We start from the raw sequence: 15,363 nt of genomic DNA on the forward strand, positions 1-15,363 counted from the left end.
AGGGTATGATCCCAGTCGTGTGACTGATGTCCAGCTAGTTCTGTCAGTCCTCTTCTGTTATAATAAAGCCTGTACCTTGGTGCATTTCACAAAATGACAAAACATTTTTATCTTGCACTCAATACTGCCACCTCAGCTAAACAAGTGAGACTGTGGGTGCTGTTTTACGGGCATAGGTGAAATTTCATTTTACTGAAGCAAAAGTTGGCAAAATTTTAAGGAGATGTAGTCACTGACACAGCTAAGAAAAGTAACAGCTCTCTGAGTGTACCAGCCCTTTCTTTTCCAGTTTTGAGCTGATCTAATAAAAATATTATCTGTCTCTCTAGCTCATGTCTTGTCATTGTGGCTACAAGAAATTTTATAATTCTTTTTGCAAGCAAAAATCAATACAGTGTCTCTGAACATACCACTGAGTATTGTAACTGGGAGTTGAATCTTCTCTTTTGGTATAGGCTTGGGAAACAGAGGTTTCTTTCTCTACTTTCTGAGAGATACAGAAGTGGGAAAAAAAAAAAAAAGCTTTTCCTCCGACTTCTTCCCAATATAATGATTTGATTCTCTTTCCTACTAGTGATAGCTTTTTTGTATTACAAAGACCTATAATCCAGTGATTGCATATAGTATATTTCACATCTGATACTGCCAGAACAGCTTAAAATGGCGTATGACAGAGTGCATGACAAGAGAAATATGACAGAATCCCTCCATCACTGAGGAGTCAGCCAGGACAACGAACATGATCATGGTCAAAATTTCGCTAGCTGTGAATGCAATAATCTGAGAAACGTTTTGCAAACAACATTAATCCCAGTACAAATGTCTGAATGAACTCTGCTTGGGTTTTCCTTTGCAGAAGAGCTGAGAAGTGAAAATAAGACAGAGTCTTCTTCCAAAAAGAAATAATGCATGCTTAGTTAATATAATGGAGAGGAGGAAAAAAAAAATATTTGCACACACTTTAAAATAACAGAATGTTGTAATATCACAAACAGAAATGACTCTTCCAAAGAAGTTACAAAGGAATGCTAACACACATTGGTTATGGGAGTCTTAATCACTGCATGTATTAGAAAAAAATTATTTATTCCAAGTAACTCAAATTGAGTTTGATTTTACAGTTTGATTTGCTGATCATTCTCATCTTGAAAACCTGTTTATTTAAATGGGTCCATTTATCACACTTGATTCTGCAGAAAAAAGGCTAGTATACTAAAAAACCCTTGTTTCATAGCAAAAGCTATAGTCCTTACAGTTAATCCTTACTATTGTCCATCCACTATACATAGTGTATATATATATACACACACACATATTTTCTCCTGGGTTTTTTTGTTTGTTTGTTTGTTTTCCTCCTAATTCTAAGCTGCATTCAAGCTATACAAGTATAGTTTACCCTCCGTACTTCTTTCACCTTCTCTTAAAGTCATTTAATTTTTGGCTTTTCCCCCTCCAAAAAAAAAGTTAATTATATTGACATTTAATCAAAGAAAATTGATATTTCCTTATTATGATGATAGATCAAAATGCAGCCCTTTCATAGCAAGTATTCTTCTACAAATTTGTCATAGCAGCATTAGGTGTTACTTAAGAGAGTTGATCCATTGCACAGTAACTATGCTTCAAAGACCTGGCACAAATAACTATAATCTAGCACTGGTGCTGCTCCAGTGCTGAGCTGACCACAGTAAGAGATTAGGGGGATGACAAGGGCACCTCTCCAGAAGAGTTTTCCATCATCATAACACTGTTACAAAGATTAGTTCATAGAGCTTAAACAGATGAAAGCAAATAATATGCAGTCCTCCTCCTCTTGTTCTTCCAGACTTCCCACAACAAAAACCAAACAAACTACCACACACAAAAGTAGACTTTTTTGTGGGTCTTACCAGCTTATCAGCATGTTCTGCAGCCCACTTTCTAACTATAGAAGAATGGAAGCAGCTTCAGCTCATAGCACAACATAGAAGCTTGTTATCACAATTTTCCAATGTTTCTGAATCCTGTATTTCTCATGTACAATAAGGGCTACATAATTTCTTTTTTCTATGGCTTTAAGTCAAAATTGTTTTCATTCAGCAAGCTGTCTGAGCATTTTTCCCCTCCTTCACACCACGATGTTACAGACAAAGGTGTTAAGGTCTTACATTATTCCTTTTTAACCTGACATCAGACTTTAAGCAACACACACACTTATCTGGTAAATTTAAATTTTACTAATTCTCCACTATTTAAAAAAAAACAAAAAACACCACACACCCCCCACACAAAACCACACCCACAAACAAACCCCCACCACAACACACCACACATCCAAAACCACTCATCAAATGCACCACAATCAACACCAAAGACCAGTTTGTTACTAGAGGCCAAAAATAAGTCAGACCAAATATCAATTAAATCTTTATTAATAAAAAAAAATCTTAGGATAAAAAAAATAGAATAGTTATTTCTGTACACTTAGAGAAAAAAGAAACATGAAACTGCATAGCAGCAGTAAAGTAAAATACATAAGTCAATTTAAAACTCCTGAAACTATCTTTTCAGAATTGTTGCTTTTGCTGTTGTCTTGTGCCATGTATTTGCTGTCTCCACTGAAACTGTAAGCTTCCTGAAGCAGTCACTTAATACACTTTGGAGTTCTATGCATAACCATGACAACCATCTGCCTATAATGAAAAATATTCGCTATACTAACATTTACTATTGTTAGTTCACCCAGTGATGGACAAATGTTAGGTAGGTTTAGTGACAGTACATCAAAAAGTTGCATAGGTAATTTACAGAAATTATATCATCCAGCCAAATACTTGTTATTTTCTATGATCTCTGATGCACTTAAGTCATAGTCAGTAGAATACACAATCTGATATACTGCTTTGCAACACTGAAAACCAAACAAAGCTACGATACAGTATCTTTCAAGAGCATGAATCACAAAGGTAGATTTGGTTAATAACAGTAATGTGATTACTTTGAGTTGAATGCTTTGCCAGACCTAGCATGTAACTAAACTGACAGACAGCAGGGAATATTGACAGGATTAGTCACTTGAGAACAAATAGTACTTTAGGTTGCAGCAAAGCAGGTGAGAGTAATCTAAAACAGAGCTAGGAGGATCAGCTCTGATTAAGGTCAGTGTTCACTAGGATTACTGGTTTCTTGTCTCTCTTCTATTCCACCCACAAATACCAACATGCATACCTATGAATGAGAGTTGTACCTGAGTATTTGAGATGGGGATTTACACACCCTGCTCACACAAAGAGACCAAACTGATTACTGTTTCTTTGTATAACTGGGCTTTCTGAAAGTAAAGCTATTAATATTATTATCTTGTAAACTTACTCCATGTAACTGGTACACAAATGCTCAATGAAAAACTTGTGCCACAGAGCTTACTACCTACCCTGGACTATATGCTTGAATCTTGTTGACATCAGTGTGACTGCCAATAGAGCTGATATTGTAAAGGTAAAACTTAACACTATTGTCTACTGTAAAGTCATTCAGTACACACGCTTCTCCTTTTACTGTCATTTTTCACTAGCTATCCAGGTATGTCATCAGGATACTTAATCCAAGTAACTTCCATTAAAGAGGCATCTCAAATTATAGCAACTCTAATAAACAAGGAAGACACAGGCATGTCCATTAGGCCATGTCATTTAAGCTACTGACAAATATTTTGAAAATACAGTTTTCCACCCTTCTAGAGTTTTTGTTTTCTTCTTGCAGCAGAACCCAGACACTAGGAAGATCCCAAGCCTCGTGGAAAAAGAAGTCTGTATGTAGTGTCTCAGTCAGTAAAGCCAGCATGCTGTCACATTCAACTGTTGGTACTGCGGAAATATATATTAAAAAAGTCATGAGTGTGTTTATATTTTCCTCAAAGATATTTATCTGCCTAAGTATTTTTGAACACATTCATATCAACTTTTTAACATAAAGTAAAATGAGTAAACTGCATAAATGGGTGCACCAATGCTGTAGAAAGAGGATTAAATCAATATCACTATAAATGCAGAACAGTTATAGACATTAGGACCTGCTGAATGTCAAGTAGCATATGCATTCACTTATTAAAATGAAAACATGGGAAGCTTCTATAGCCCTACTCTTCTTATGGTACCTTTTATTTAAATTAAAAGAAAAAAAAATGCACTCCCCAGACCATTTTCACTAACTACAACTTATTTACTAACACTTTTACTAATAAGAAAATTGAAAGAGTAAGTTATCCCTTTCATTTAAAAAACAGGACTCACCTGCTTGCTGATAGTGTTTTTCTGCCAACATTTGGTGGAGATGTTTCACAATGAAAAAAGCTTTTTATCCACCAATATTTATCAACTAATTCAGGTAACTCTGCCAAAGGAGAAAAAGCCCACACCATTAGACACTGTCTGAATAACAAACAGGCAAACCCCAAATACTGTTTGAAAGAAGAGAACGATACCATTAAATGCTTTGTCCTGGTCTGTAAGGTTCACAGGATCCAAATAGCAGGAGGAGCTGGGAGAAACACTGGATTCAGAGTTCTGTGTTGCTGTTCATAGAAAACAGATACACACATACAGTTGTTTTTTTAAAAAAAAAAAAAAGTTTCAAGAGAGTACACTATTTCCATGCCAAGAATTTGTTCAGACTTACTGCTATCTTGGAGAAAGCAATCTAAAAGGTAAATTTACCTTGCTACAAAGCATAACTTCTATAACTTAAACTTTTTATATAAACAACAGTCGTGGAAAAATGTAAATAATGTATATTTCTTAGTCTACCTACTCTTTACTTAAAAGCATTCTGAGATCTGTTTGCATAACTCTCACTGAAACCAGTGACAAATCTTATGATCATGTACACATCGCTAACAAAGCAAATGAGTCTATTCTTGAATATTCCACTCCAAAATAACCTGATTACTATACTTCCCATTATGATATAACTAAATACTGTAATCACATTACAATGTTCATGCTGTGTAAAGGGATCCTAACACACCAGATGTAATCTCAAACCTGTGACTATCTCACATATTTAGGAACAAAATTGTGAGTTGGTTTTGTGTTCTAAGCATGCAAAGTAGACATGAAGTACAACTAGAAACCATAACTTTCTGGGCTAATGCTTTTTCTGTCATGTTTTAAAATGTTATTAAAAAAAAACAACCAACAAAACCCCAAACAAACCCCCAACAAACCAGATGCTCATTAAAACTGAAGCTCCTTGTCATAATGAAAGAATCTCCAAGAAACTAAAAACTACTAGACAAAGACACCCTTTTGCCTTCATATCATCCAGAAACCACCTTAAGCACTTTCTGATTTTTTCATAAATGATAACAATCCGGACACGGACTCGGGGGCAGGGTGCGTATGGAGGGGTGCTCAACCTCCCTTCTCCAGAAAAACCCCCCAGGCAACTCCCGTCCTCCCCCGAGCACTCACTTCTGTAATACTGGTTCTTGGCCAACAGGCAGCCGGCGGAGGGTACCGAGGCCATGGCAGCGACGCGACGAGAACACCACCTCTCTCCGGGAGGAGCCTGCGGGGGGAACAACGCGTTACACCGAGGGGAAGCGTCGCCCGGTGGAGAAGAGCGGGCCCGGGTTCCCCGACACCGCCGCAGCTGCTCCCCGGTCCCGGTGGCTCACCTGCGTCGCCCAGGGAAAGCAGAGGTCCAGAGGGAGGACCGGGATCGCTCTTCTCCTCCGCAGTCAGTACCTCCGGCCCCCCGGGCCGTCCCTATATGGGCCGCGGCGGCGGGCGACCCGCCCCGGGGGCGGTGTGGCGAGACGGGACGGAGCCAGCACCCGTCATGCTGCCGCACAGCAGCAGGTCGCCGGCTCTGCGTCCTGGTCACCTGGGTACCTCATCCCGACTGCCATCTCTGAGCACTTTTCTGGAGTGCATTAAGTAGGGACTAAGAGCTGCTGAGTTAATTAATGATTCTCACCCCTGTGGGGAAGTATTAAAGGGGCTGAAACAGACAGGTACTTGTTTCAGCAGAGATTTTTATTTTGATGACAAATATCCATATTACTATACACATACACTAGAGAAAGTGAAGTCGAAGCAGTGATTTCCAGTCTCACAGTAATAAGTGAAACCTGTGATCATCTAAAGTTTTGGTAAGGTTGGAACTAAGTGCCAGATAGAATGAGTAAGATTTTTCTTCCCATAGATAAATGCACAACTCTAAATTGTAATCCTATCTCATGGCAAAACTTGTCCTACAATATGTTAATTCACCTTTCAGAGTTGCCAACAGAAAAATTAACAGTTTTGACTCTTTGAATTGTTCCTGCTCCACAAATAAATACTTTTACACAGGAGGAGTTGTGGGAAAGAACGTGGCCATGTGTGGTGTGTGATACCATTTTGCTGCAAAATATCTGACTACTTGAGTAGTGTATCCTATCTCAAATGATGCAAAACCAAGGCATGCTATTATCTTCAGTAAAAAAGTGGGAATCCTGAGATCCAAAAGAGCTAAGATAAAAAAAAAATACACCAAGCTTAGGTGTCTCATATGAAAGCAGTTTAGGTTTTCATTTTTTTATATATTTAGCACAATACCACACTTCATTTACCCACTTATAGCTCTCATTCTCTTCAGATCCAAATTTAAATACTCAGCACTTTGATAAATCAGAGTCTCATTAGACGTTGAAAAAACTGGTTAGTGGCCACCTATGATAAATGTAAGTAACTCACACAGCATTAATTACGAACTCAGGGGCAAGGTTATAATTCAGCTTTCAAGACAGCATTCAATTGCCTTGACCACTGACACATTCTTTTCTCCCTGGAAGCCTTTGCTGCATTCCTTACTCACTTTTCTACTTCTATCACACATATGGAAGAAGTCCTACTAAATGCACTTTATAATCTGCTTAACTTCAGAAACTCAGTTCATATCCATGCTTTCTGGCAAAAGAGGCAGGGCTCCTATTAAATAGATAGTACATAACCCCCAATTTTATAAAAATACATTTAAAGAAGGAACATTTTCAGCCTTTTGATTATTATTGCGACCTTAATAAGTGTTCATGTAACATTTGTGTATGCATAGCTATAAAATGGACTAAACATTAAATTATATGTCATCTAATGAATCATGGATACTTATCAAAAGTATAACTTGAATTTAAAAATTAAATCAGTATGACCAATTAAATGAATGAATTTCCCACCCAATCATGCCAGGATTACTTGGTATAACTCTCTTTCAGATATTAGAAGTAAAAAAATCTCAGTCACAACAACAAAAACAAAAGAATAGTTTATATTGAGCTTCACCTTGAAGCTGACCTGTTAATTATTCACTAGATAAGGTATATCTACTAAACTTAGCTATTCTTTCAGTTCTTGGAATATCTGTGAGCATGATTACAACATTTTTGAGCACATATTTTGGGTGCTTTCTTCCATGCACTTTTGTGATTTTTTTTTACTTTTCCTTTTTGCTTAACCTTGTGGAAGAGTAGTGTAGCATGGGAAATTGTACAGTGTTGCTTCATGGCTGTGTCAATTTAATGACTATATGGCTACTCTGACATTAATGTTTAGACAGATGTGAACAACTTCAATGAAAGTATCTCTCCACATGCATATGCAGAAAGGTACGTTTTTGACACACGAGGGTAGAATGTTCACTCCTCCCAAGCTTCTGGAAGAGCAGATTTTACATGTTTTCTTTGCCCAGTCTTATTACCTATTCACAATCAATATTTCAATCAAATTTTGTACAGAAAGTATAAATCACTCTCATCTGAAGGGAAACATGTCTTTATATGACAGGATGACTCTATGTGAGAAGACTGAACTTCTCTGGGTAGTATTTTGTAATGGATGTGTTAACATTTTCAGCAAAATTTCAGAAATGTTTCCTTCATTTATCTTTCAGTACCTCTAAGTATTCACTGTCTCAACGAATTATTTTGCATACTTGTACTATCATATTTTGAAAGGAGTCTGTAAAAAGAGGCTTTCATTAAAGGAATTAAGTAGCTCCCCTATGTAAAGTAACAAACCTTCCCTATGCAAAAATCAGTTCTCAAAACCTGCTTGGTTTGTTAGCTACTTCCAAGGAGTAGTGTTATCACTTACCCTTTTCATTTATCTGCTATACTCTTCAAATATTGAGCAATTAATGAAGAATTATATGGCAATGTGCAAGGTGGCAGGAGAATGGAAATTTATGTTGTATGTGGTCTGCGAAAGAGACATGGGGCCATAGAGCTGTTAGGGACAGCCTGAGCACAGAAAAGACAAAAAAAGCCTTTCTCTTTACTGCTGCATTGCGTGGCATCACTGAAAATCATCAGCTTTCTAGCAAACACCACTCCCAGTAGTGAAGTTATTGCTTACTGGCAGTTTTGGCACTTTTTCTTCTTCTTGTTCTTCTTTTTATTATTATTATTACTATTATTGCTATTTTTTTAAATACTTACTACAAATATGAATGGAATACATGAAAAAAAAGATATTTAATGAAGAGAAAAATATTTTCTTTTTGTTCCTGATAATTTAAGATATCAGATGAGATGACACTGAAAGGGCACTGAACTCTAGACTCCATGTAGTGCACTTCTGAATGATGCATAGTGCCTAAAGCATCAGCAAAAGTAGTGAAAAAATTTGACCTATAAACTGCACTGCTAAGATACTGGAAAAAACTATGCACATTGCTAAATTGTTGGTACAACTTTACGCATTTACAGTTAAATATATCAAGTTTTCAAAAGCTGTTACGAGTTTCTCTTGATTCAGTTCCATGTCCTGTGTAGCACTACACTCATAAGAAAACAAAGACATTTTAATGTATGTCATTTTAGCTGTATTTAGCATTTAACTGAGACACATATTTCTTTAGGTTCAGATACAAGCTACATAAGCTTGTTAAAATTCTTCCAGCAAGCTACACCTTTTATATATTTCTAAGGCAGCATATGAATACTTGGATTCTTTGTTGTTTCATCTCTCAGGTATTCCAAAGAAGAAGCCTTAAAATTCCAGTATGACCAACTATGAGGGTTATAAATTGTATTCCGACAAAATAGAATATGTAACTTAATGTGATATAATTGAATAAAGCAAAATTGAATCATAGGCATGTTTATAAACCGCTTCAATATGTCCCTGGAGATTGATTGATGTATAGACATGAGAAGAGTTAGCTTGCTATTCAATTTCCCATCCAGTACACAGGTGCAAGGCCTAAATCATGCGTATTTTAGTATTCTTGTTTATTTTGGTTCAAATTAACATTCATTGCATGGCATCCACTTTTTCTAGTTGTTGTAAACAGCACTGTTGCATTTTGATGGACATACACAGACTCTGCTTTCATTCACTTCTATATCTACTCTCAATCTGTCCTTGCAAATAGCATGGACTCAGCCTCACCAGACTGAATATAACCTGACACCTCTGCAGCTCCGCGAAGGCATCTTAGAAGGTGCTTATGCCTCACAGTGTGTAGCCAGCATTCCTTAGCACTGAGATGTGACATCCTTGCCATCCTCATTTCTCGGCTAGTTGCCCTGTCACCAGGCCAGATGCTCAGGATGGAGCAGCATGAGGTGCAAAAGGAATCAAGGAGCTTGTGAACAAGAAGCACATACTCATAATTTTGCAGCTGGAAAATTTCCCATTCACCTAGCAACAGAGCTGGCCCAGGCCAGCATCCACATCACAGAGCAGAACCTTTTCAAATTTAAGAAGTCAAGGATAGTACACTTGTGCAGCTGGGTTAGAACTGACTGTGAGGACAGGTTATGCCATTAAAGTGTGTAGGAGCCCTACAAGGTAAGGTGGTTATACCCTGTAGTCAGGTGATCTGTGGTCTCTCTGATGGGGTTGTCACTCTCATCTCCCATGCCCCCGCCCCATCTCCTGAACCCCAATGCTAATATTATACTGAGTACAGTGAGGGTGGTTAGGATGCTGGAGAAATGTCTGCCTGCCTGATCACACCAGTAGAATTTACAGCCCAGCCCACAGAACTGTCCTGAAGGTGACAAAGGACCTGTCTGAAATTTTTCATACACGAGCTTCTGGGAAGGAATTGAACTTTCAAGCATACACTGCTGCAGGAGCTTATTCTGCTGCAGTGAGTGGGAGTTCACGCCTAGAAATAAGAAAAACGACAATTGCCTTAGCTCTACCTAAGTCACAAATGTCCTGTGATTTAGTGAAAGTCATATTATCAGGAGGACTAAGTAGCCCCATGTAGATGACTCATTATTCTATCATCTTGTTCTCCTTCACAGCACTTTTGTCTCCTCCAAAGCCACTGTATAGTAAGTACACACAGCATGTTCTTGTATGTCTCAAACTGCTCCATTGCAATAAACACATACACATGTCATTATGTGTCTCATATACCTGCTTCATTTTATACAAGGACACCTGAAGAAACCTGAAAGTCTTAATTCACTCATAAATCAGACCAGGCTGCGGAGAGGCACAGTGGAGGAACACTGACAGTGTAGGATTTCTCACATGACAGGCCAGATCCTCAGTTCACTATGCTTGTTATTTCTTTTTCCCACACTTTAACCAGGCAGCCTCAGAAGTACAAACATCGTTAGGATTGACCAGGGATTCTGCCATTTTTTCTAGACTCCCATACAACTAATAGTTTGTCTGTACCAGTAATTTAAATATGCTTGGGACCATTTTTTAGCCCTGAAGAAAACTGGTATGCAATGGCCTATATCCACACTGTTTTATACTGCAAAATAATATGGTTACATCTAAAACAGTCTGTGAAGAAGTATATTAAATTCCAAGCTGCCTAGGAATTTTTGGGGGCAGAGCTGAGGAACATCCTAAGCCATTTCAGGACCTTTCTAACATTTTACGAGTACAGACTATCATGTTCTGTTCCCTGATAAGGTTCCCTGGCATTCATTTAATAGTTATCTAATTTAATATGACCTCACTGGTGGCTGATGTAAGAGGTCCAGAGCCCAATAAGCCTGCAAACAAGTGGATCTCTGCTAGGCATCCATTTACAAACTTAGCATGTTTAACATCAGGATGTATGTAGCTAATTAGGGTTCAGTTAATTCATTTATTTAGATTAGATCTTAATGAATCTAATATGGTTACTGTTCCCACTTCCACAGATGCTGCTGGTGGGAAGTCTTTTGCTCAGGCTGCTGCAAAGCTGCCTCTACACCCCCAGTGCCAAATCTTCCAGCACAGCAAGAGCTGGCACACAGTCACATTCAGACAACTAGAGAAGGCTTTCTGCCTGAAATATGTAACATGTCAGCAAGGAAAAATTAGAGAGTAGGCACTGCCAATCCCTTCTTCTGTGACAGCTTGGGAGTAAAAAGGAGAGAAAAGGGCCAGATAAGCAGCTTCTTTGGGAAACCATCAGTCCCAGCTTCAGTCCTACTTGACACTGTTGCTGAGCCTCTAGGTATGACATATAGACAATGCACTTGAAGTAGCCTCCATGAAAAAAAACAAAGGTAGCCAAGTTGGGTACCTCTCAAGATAAAAATTCCCAGCATCTCAGGAGAATTTACGGCAACAACAAACTTATCTCACTGGGAATGAAGCCACAGCTGGTAGCATTTGGAACTGAGGAAAGAAGATGAGGGGCTTCTTCAGGTCCCCCTGTCTATGTATCCTCCTGTTTATGGCTGGGAACAATTTTGTCCAAATTTGTGCATTATTTGCTATTACATGTTGTGTTTGGCTATATACTGTGCATCTTATCTGCATGCTCTTGTTTTCTTACCTTGTTTTGCTTCTCTAAGTTTGTTTTTGGTGTTTGACCTGGTCTTCGCTTTTTCTGTTTAAATAAACATGTTTGAGCTGTTAAAGGTACATCGATCACTCTTTTTTTTCAAAGTAATTTTAGGGCTCCTAAAGCTTCACCTCTTTGCATGACCACCTGCTGCAAGGCATTACCGTCAGCTCCCATGGAGTTCAGGGTCCAAAACTAGAAGACAACATAAAGAGCAGAGAGAGAAACTCCAAAAGGATGAGAATGGCTTTCAGAAAAAACAATGTAGTTCCACATAGACACTGTGTTTGTGAACTGAAAACTTTGCCTTAACAGTTAGAGGTATTCTGTTCAGGCATGCCAGACCCTGAGATCTGGAAGCCACAACTTTTAGTCAGACTAAATGGAGAAAGACCTTCCTGCTCAAAGCAGGAAAAAAATATGATTCCTCCCTGGTGAAATGTATTAGTGGGAGAAGAAGGAATTTATCCACCAATCTTGGTTTGACTAGTTCTTTCACTGTGGCACAGATGGCCATGATGGAAGATCCGTAATCATAGCTCTTAGCTTTCTTGCTGGTGAATCCAGCGTAACCGTAGAGGACGGGGTCTCTTCTTTCCAATGCCCTTCATGGTCCCAGAGTTTGCACGAAGCAGATAGTTTGGGATTAGTAGGCAGATTACCAGATTCTGCAATGAGAACACACAAACACCCCACCAAAGTATAATGTAGATACAATAGGCTGGTCTGTGTAAGGATCCACTGTTTGAACGCCACAAGCCTTGACAATCTGAGGTCATATTCACTGCTACTAAAGGTAAATAGATTCAGGTTTAAAACAGTGTAAGTACAGATTTACAAACCCAGAAATATGGAAGAAGAAATTAAAGAATGGCAAATGGTCCTTTAATCCTTTAATCCAGAATTTCTTCTACTATGTTCTTTGATGAGTCTTAAAGACAAGCTAATTAAATAAGACCAATTGATTTGAAATGTGTTGCTCCAGTCCTCTGCCTCTTATGGCAGGATCAACACTGACAGGTGCTTGTCTACTTACTGTGACACTGACTCATATAAAATTTAATCTAGAAACATAGAAATGGATATTGATACTTGTGTGCTGCTGGTGGAGGGGATCTCCTTCAGGTAACTGGGAGACTGACCACACTGTTGATGCTACAGATCTCTCTCCTCATAGTGACCGGACTCTGTGCTTCCAGAAGACTCGCAGAATCACAGAATGTCCTGACTTGGAAGGGGATCATCAAGTCCAACTCTTGTCCCTGCATATGACAACCCCACAATTATACCATGTGTCTGAGGGTGTTGTTTAGTCTCTTCTTGAACACTGTCAGGCTTGAAGCTGTGACACCTCCCTGGGGAGCCTGTTCCAGTCCTCCACCTCCCTCTGTGTGAAGAACCTTTTCCTAATGTCCAATTTAAACTTCCCCTGGCACATCTTCCTTCCATTCCCTTGGGTTCTGTCATTGGTCTCCAGAGAGAAGACATCACCACCCCCTCTACCTCCCCTTGTGAGGAAGCCATAGACAACAATGAGGTCTCTTCTCAGTCTCCTCTTCTCCGAGCTGAACAAACCAAATTACTTTAGCCACTCCTCATACAGCTTCTTCTCCAAACCCTTCACCATCTTTGTAGTCCTTCTCTGGGCACTCTCCAGTAGCTTTATATCCTTTTTATGCTGTGGTGCCCAGAACTGCACACAGTGTTCCAGGTGAGGCCGCACCAATGCAGAGCAGAGTGGGACAGTCACCTCCCTCGCCTGGCTGGCAACACTGTGCTTGATGCACCCAGGACACAGTCAGCCCTCTTGGTTGCCAGGACACACTGTTGGCTCATGTTCAACTTACCATCAACCGGAACCCTCAGATCCCTCTCTGCAGAGTTGCTCTCCAGCAACTTGTCCCCCAGTCTGTATGTACAGCCAGGGTTACCATGTCCCAGGTGCAAAATCTGGTACTTGCCTTTGCTAAACTTCATGCAGTTAAACCTGGCAGGTGGGGGGCGGTGGCAGCGGTGGGGGGGTTGGCACAGTGGCCGGAGCCCATAAAAGTCCTGCTCCAGGTGAGGCTCGAACTCACAACCTCGGCATTGCTCCATGTACTGTCCTATAAGTACCGTGCGCTGACCGATTGCGCCACTGGAGCTCCCAATAATAGTAATAATAATCACTCTGTATTCATCAGAAAAAATACTATTTCAAACTTGTTATCTCTTTTTCTGTTTGTTTCTTTTTGCACACTAACCGTTTGCAGGGTGTTATTCAAACACCTTATATTCTGAAATCTCCCTTGTGATAAAAAAATATTATTTTTTACCTAGTTTAAAAAAAATTATTTTAAAACTTTGGACTTATTTGTGTACACCTATGAGGTTTCCTTCACATAGCTTTATCTAAAACTTAACACAGACCCTACATGACAAGAGAGATATGATGCTGCGATTGAAACTGTGGTCTATTCACAGTCCAGTGCAATGGTCTGCACTAGCAATTCACAAATGTTGTGATGCAGACTTCTCAAAGGCTTTGTTGTAGAAGTATATCCACTGCAACACAGACATCAGGCAGGTTGAAAACAGGGATAATGGTGGGTCTTAGCTCTGATTTTCTGCACATACATTTCATTCTTCAGTTAGAGAAAACAAAATACTGTCTCTTTGATAACACAGTACCACTACTATGGTTGATAATGGAAAGAAAATTGTTACTTGCAGATTGTCAGCTCAAGGAGTGATATATTTGTTGTTGTTGAGTAAAAGTTACCGTTTACAATGATGATAATGATTGTGATCTAATGATTACTTGTTGACATATAAAATGAGTCACTGTCATCAGGTCTTTCCACATGAAATAGATGTCCATGTAGTACTAGAGATAAAATTCACCTGTGCAACTGATATTAAGTGGATCCATTTTGACAGCTTGAGCAAATTACTATAGAAATGAGAAGATGCTATCTCTTCACACCTAGTCATAATTGCTGTAGGAAAAGAAAAAAAAAAAAAAGCAAATAAAGCCAAAATAAACACATAAGACAGAAAATTTACACTGTCAGTATCCATGTCACACTTACTCTGACTACAAAAAGAAAGCCTTCTGACATTTTTATATGGAAACTGAAATACACTTTTCAAATACTTATCTTCCTTTGGTACCTGCAATTGTCTACAAGTTCCATTAAATGCTTAAAGACCTTATTATCTTCCACAAATGAGCCATATAGTGGCTTGACCTACCCTGTGCTTGCAGAAGTGACATGCAATCAAATCCTGCATTATCTATCTCCATCTCTGACAAATTCTTTAAATCCTCAGTAAATAAGAAGTGACAAACTGTAAAAAAAAATTATTGAGGCTTCATCCTTGCATCATTAGTGATTGTTTTGCTTCCATTTTCATAACCAACAAACATGCTCCGATTGTTTGTATGACCAAAGAAAAATGGGAGCAAAAGAAGCTGGAATAAATACTGGATTAATTTCACATAACTTTTTCAGCACAAATTCAGACAATAACATGTTTGAGCTCAGCAAAAGAATCTAGAAATACCTAGAACTGAGTTATGCAACCCCCAAAATGTCACTTCTGCTTGAT

General features: G+C 38.8%; 1 protein-coding gene and 1 non-coding gene across 2 annotated transcripts; both read right to left on the reverse strand.

The window, feature by feature from the left end:
• Positions 1-2,393: 2,393 nt before the first annotated feature.
• Positions 2,394-5,888, reverse strand: PPDPFL (pancreatic progenitor cell differentiation and proliferation factor like). Its single transcript, XM_065831568.2, has 5 exons — positions 5,657-5,888; positions 5,451-5,547; positions 4,463-4,552; positions 4,272-4,371; positions 2,394-3,845 (listed from the first exon to the last, which is right to left on the reverse strand). The coding sequence occupies exons 2-5, from the start codon at positions 5,503-5,505 to the stop codon at positions 3,833-3,835; spliced, it is 258 nt and encodes an 85-aa protein (XP_065687640.1). The 5' UTR covers positions 5,506-5,547; positions 5,657-5,888; the 3' UTR covers positions 2,394-3,832.
• A 7,937-nt stretch (positions 5,889-13,825) lies between these two features.
• TRNAI-UAU (transfer RNA isoleucine (anticodon UAU)) lies at positions 13,826-13,916 on the reverse strand. Its single transcript is given in 2 exon segments — positions 13,826-13,861; positions 13,879-13,916. It is a non-coding gene; the product is annotated as a tRNA-Ile (tRNA).
• Between the last annotated feature and the right edge of the window lie 1,447 nt (positions 13,917-15,363).

Source organism: Patagioenas fasciata, chromosome 2, assembly GCF_037038585.1.
Source record: "Patagioenas fasciata isolate bPatFas1 chromosome 2, bPatFas1.hap1, whole genome shotgun sequence".
Lineage (NCBI taxonomy): Eukaryota > Metazoa > Chordata > Aves > Columbiformes > Columbidae > Patagioenas > Patagioenas fasciata.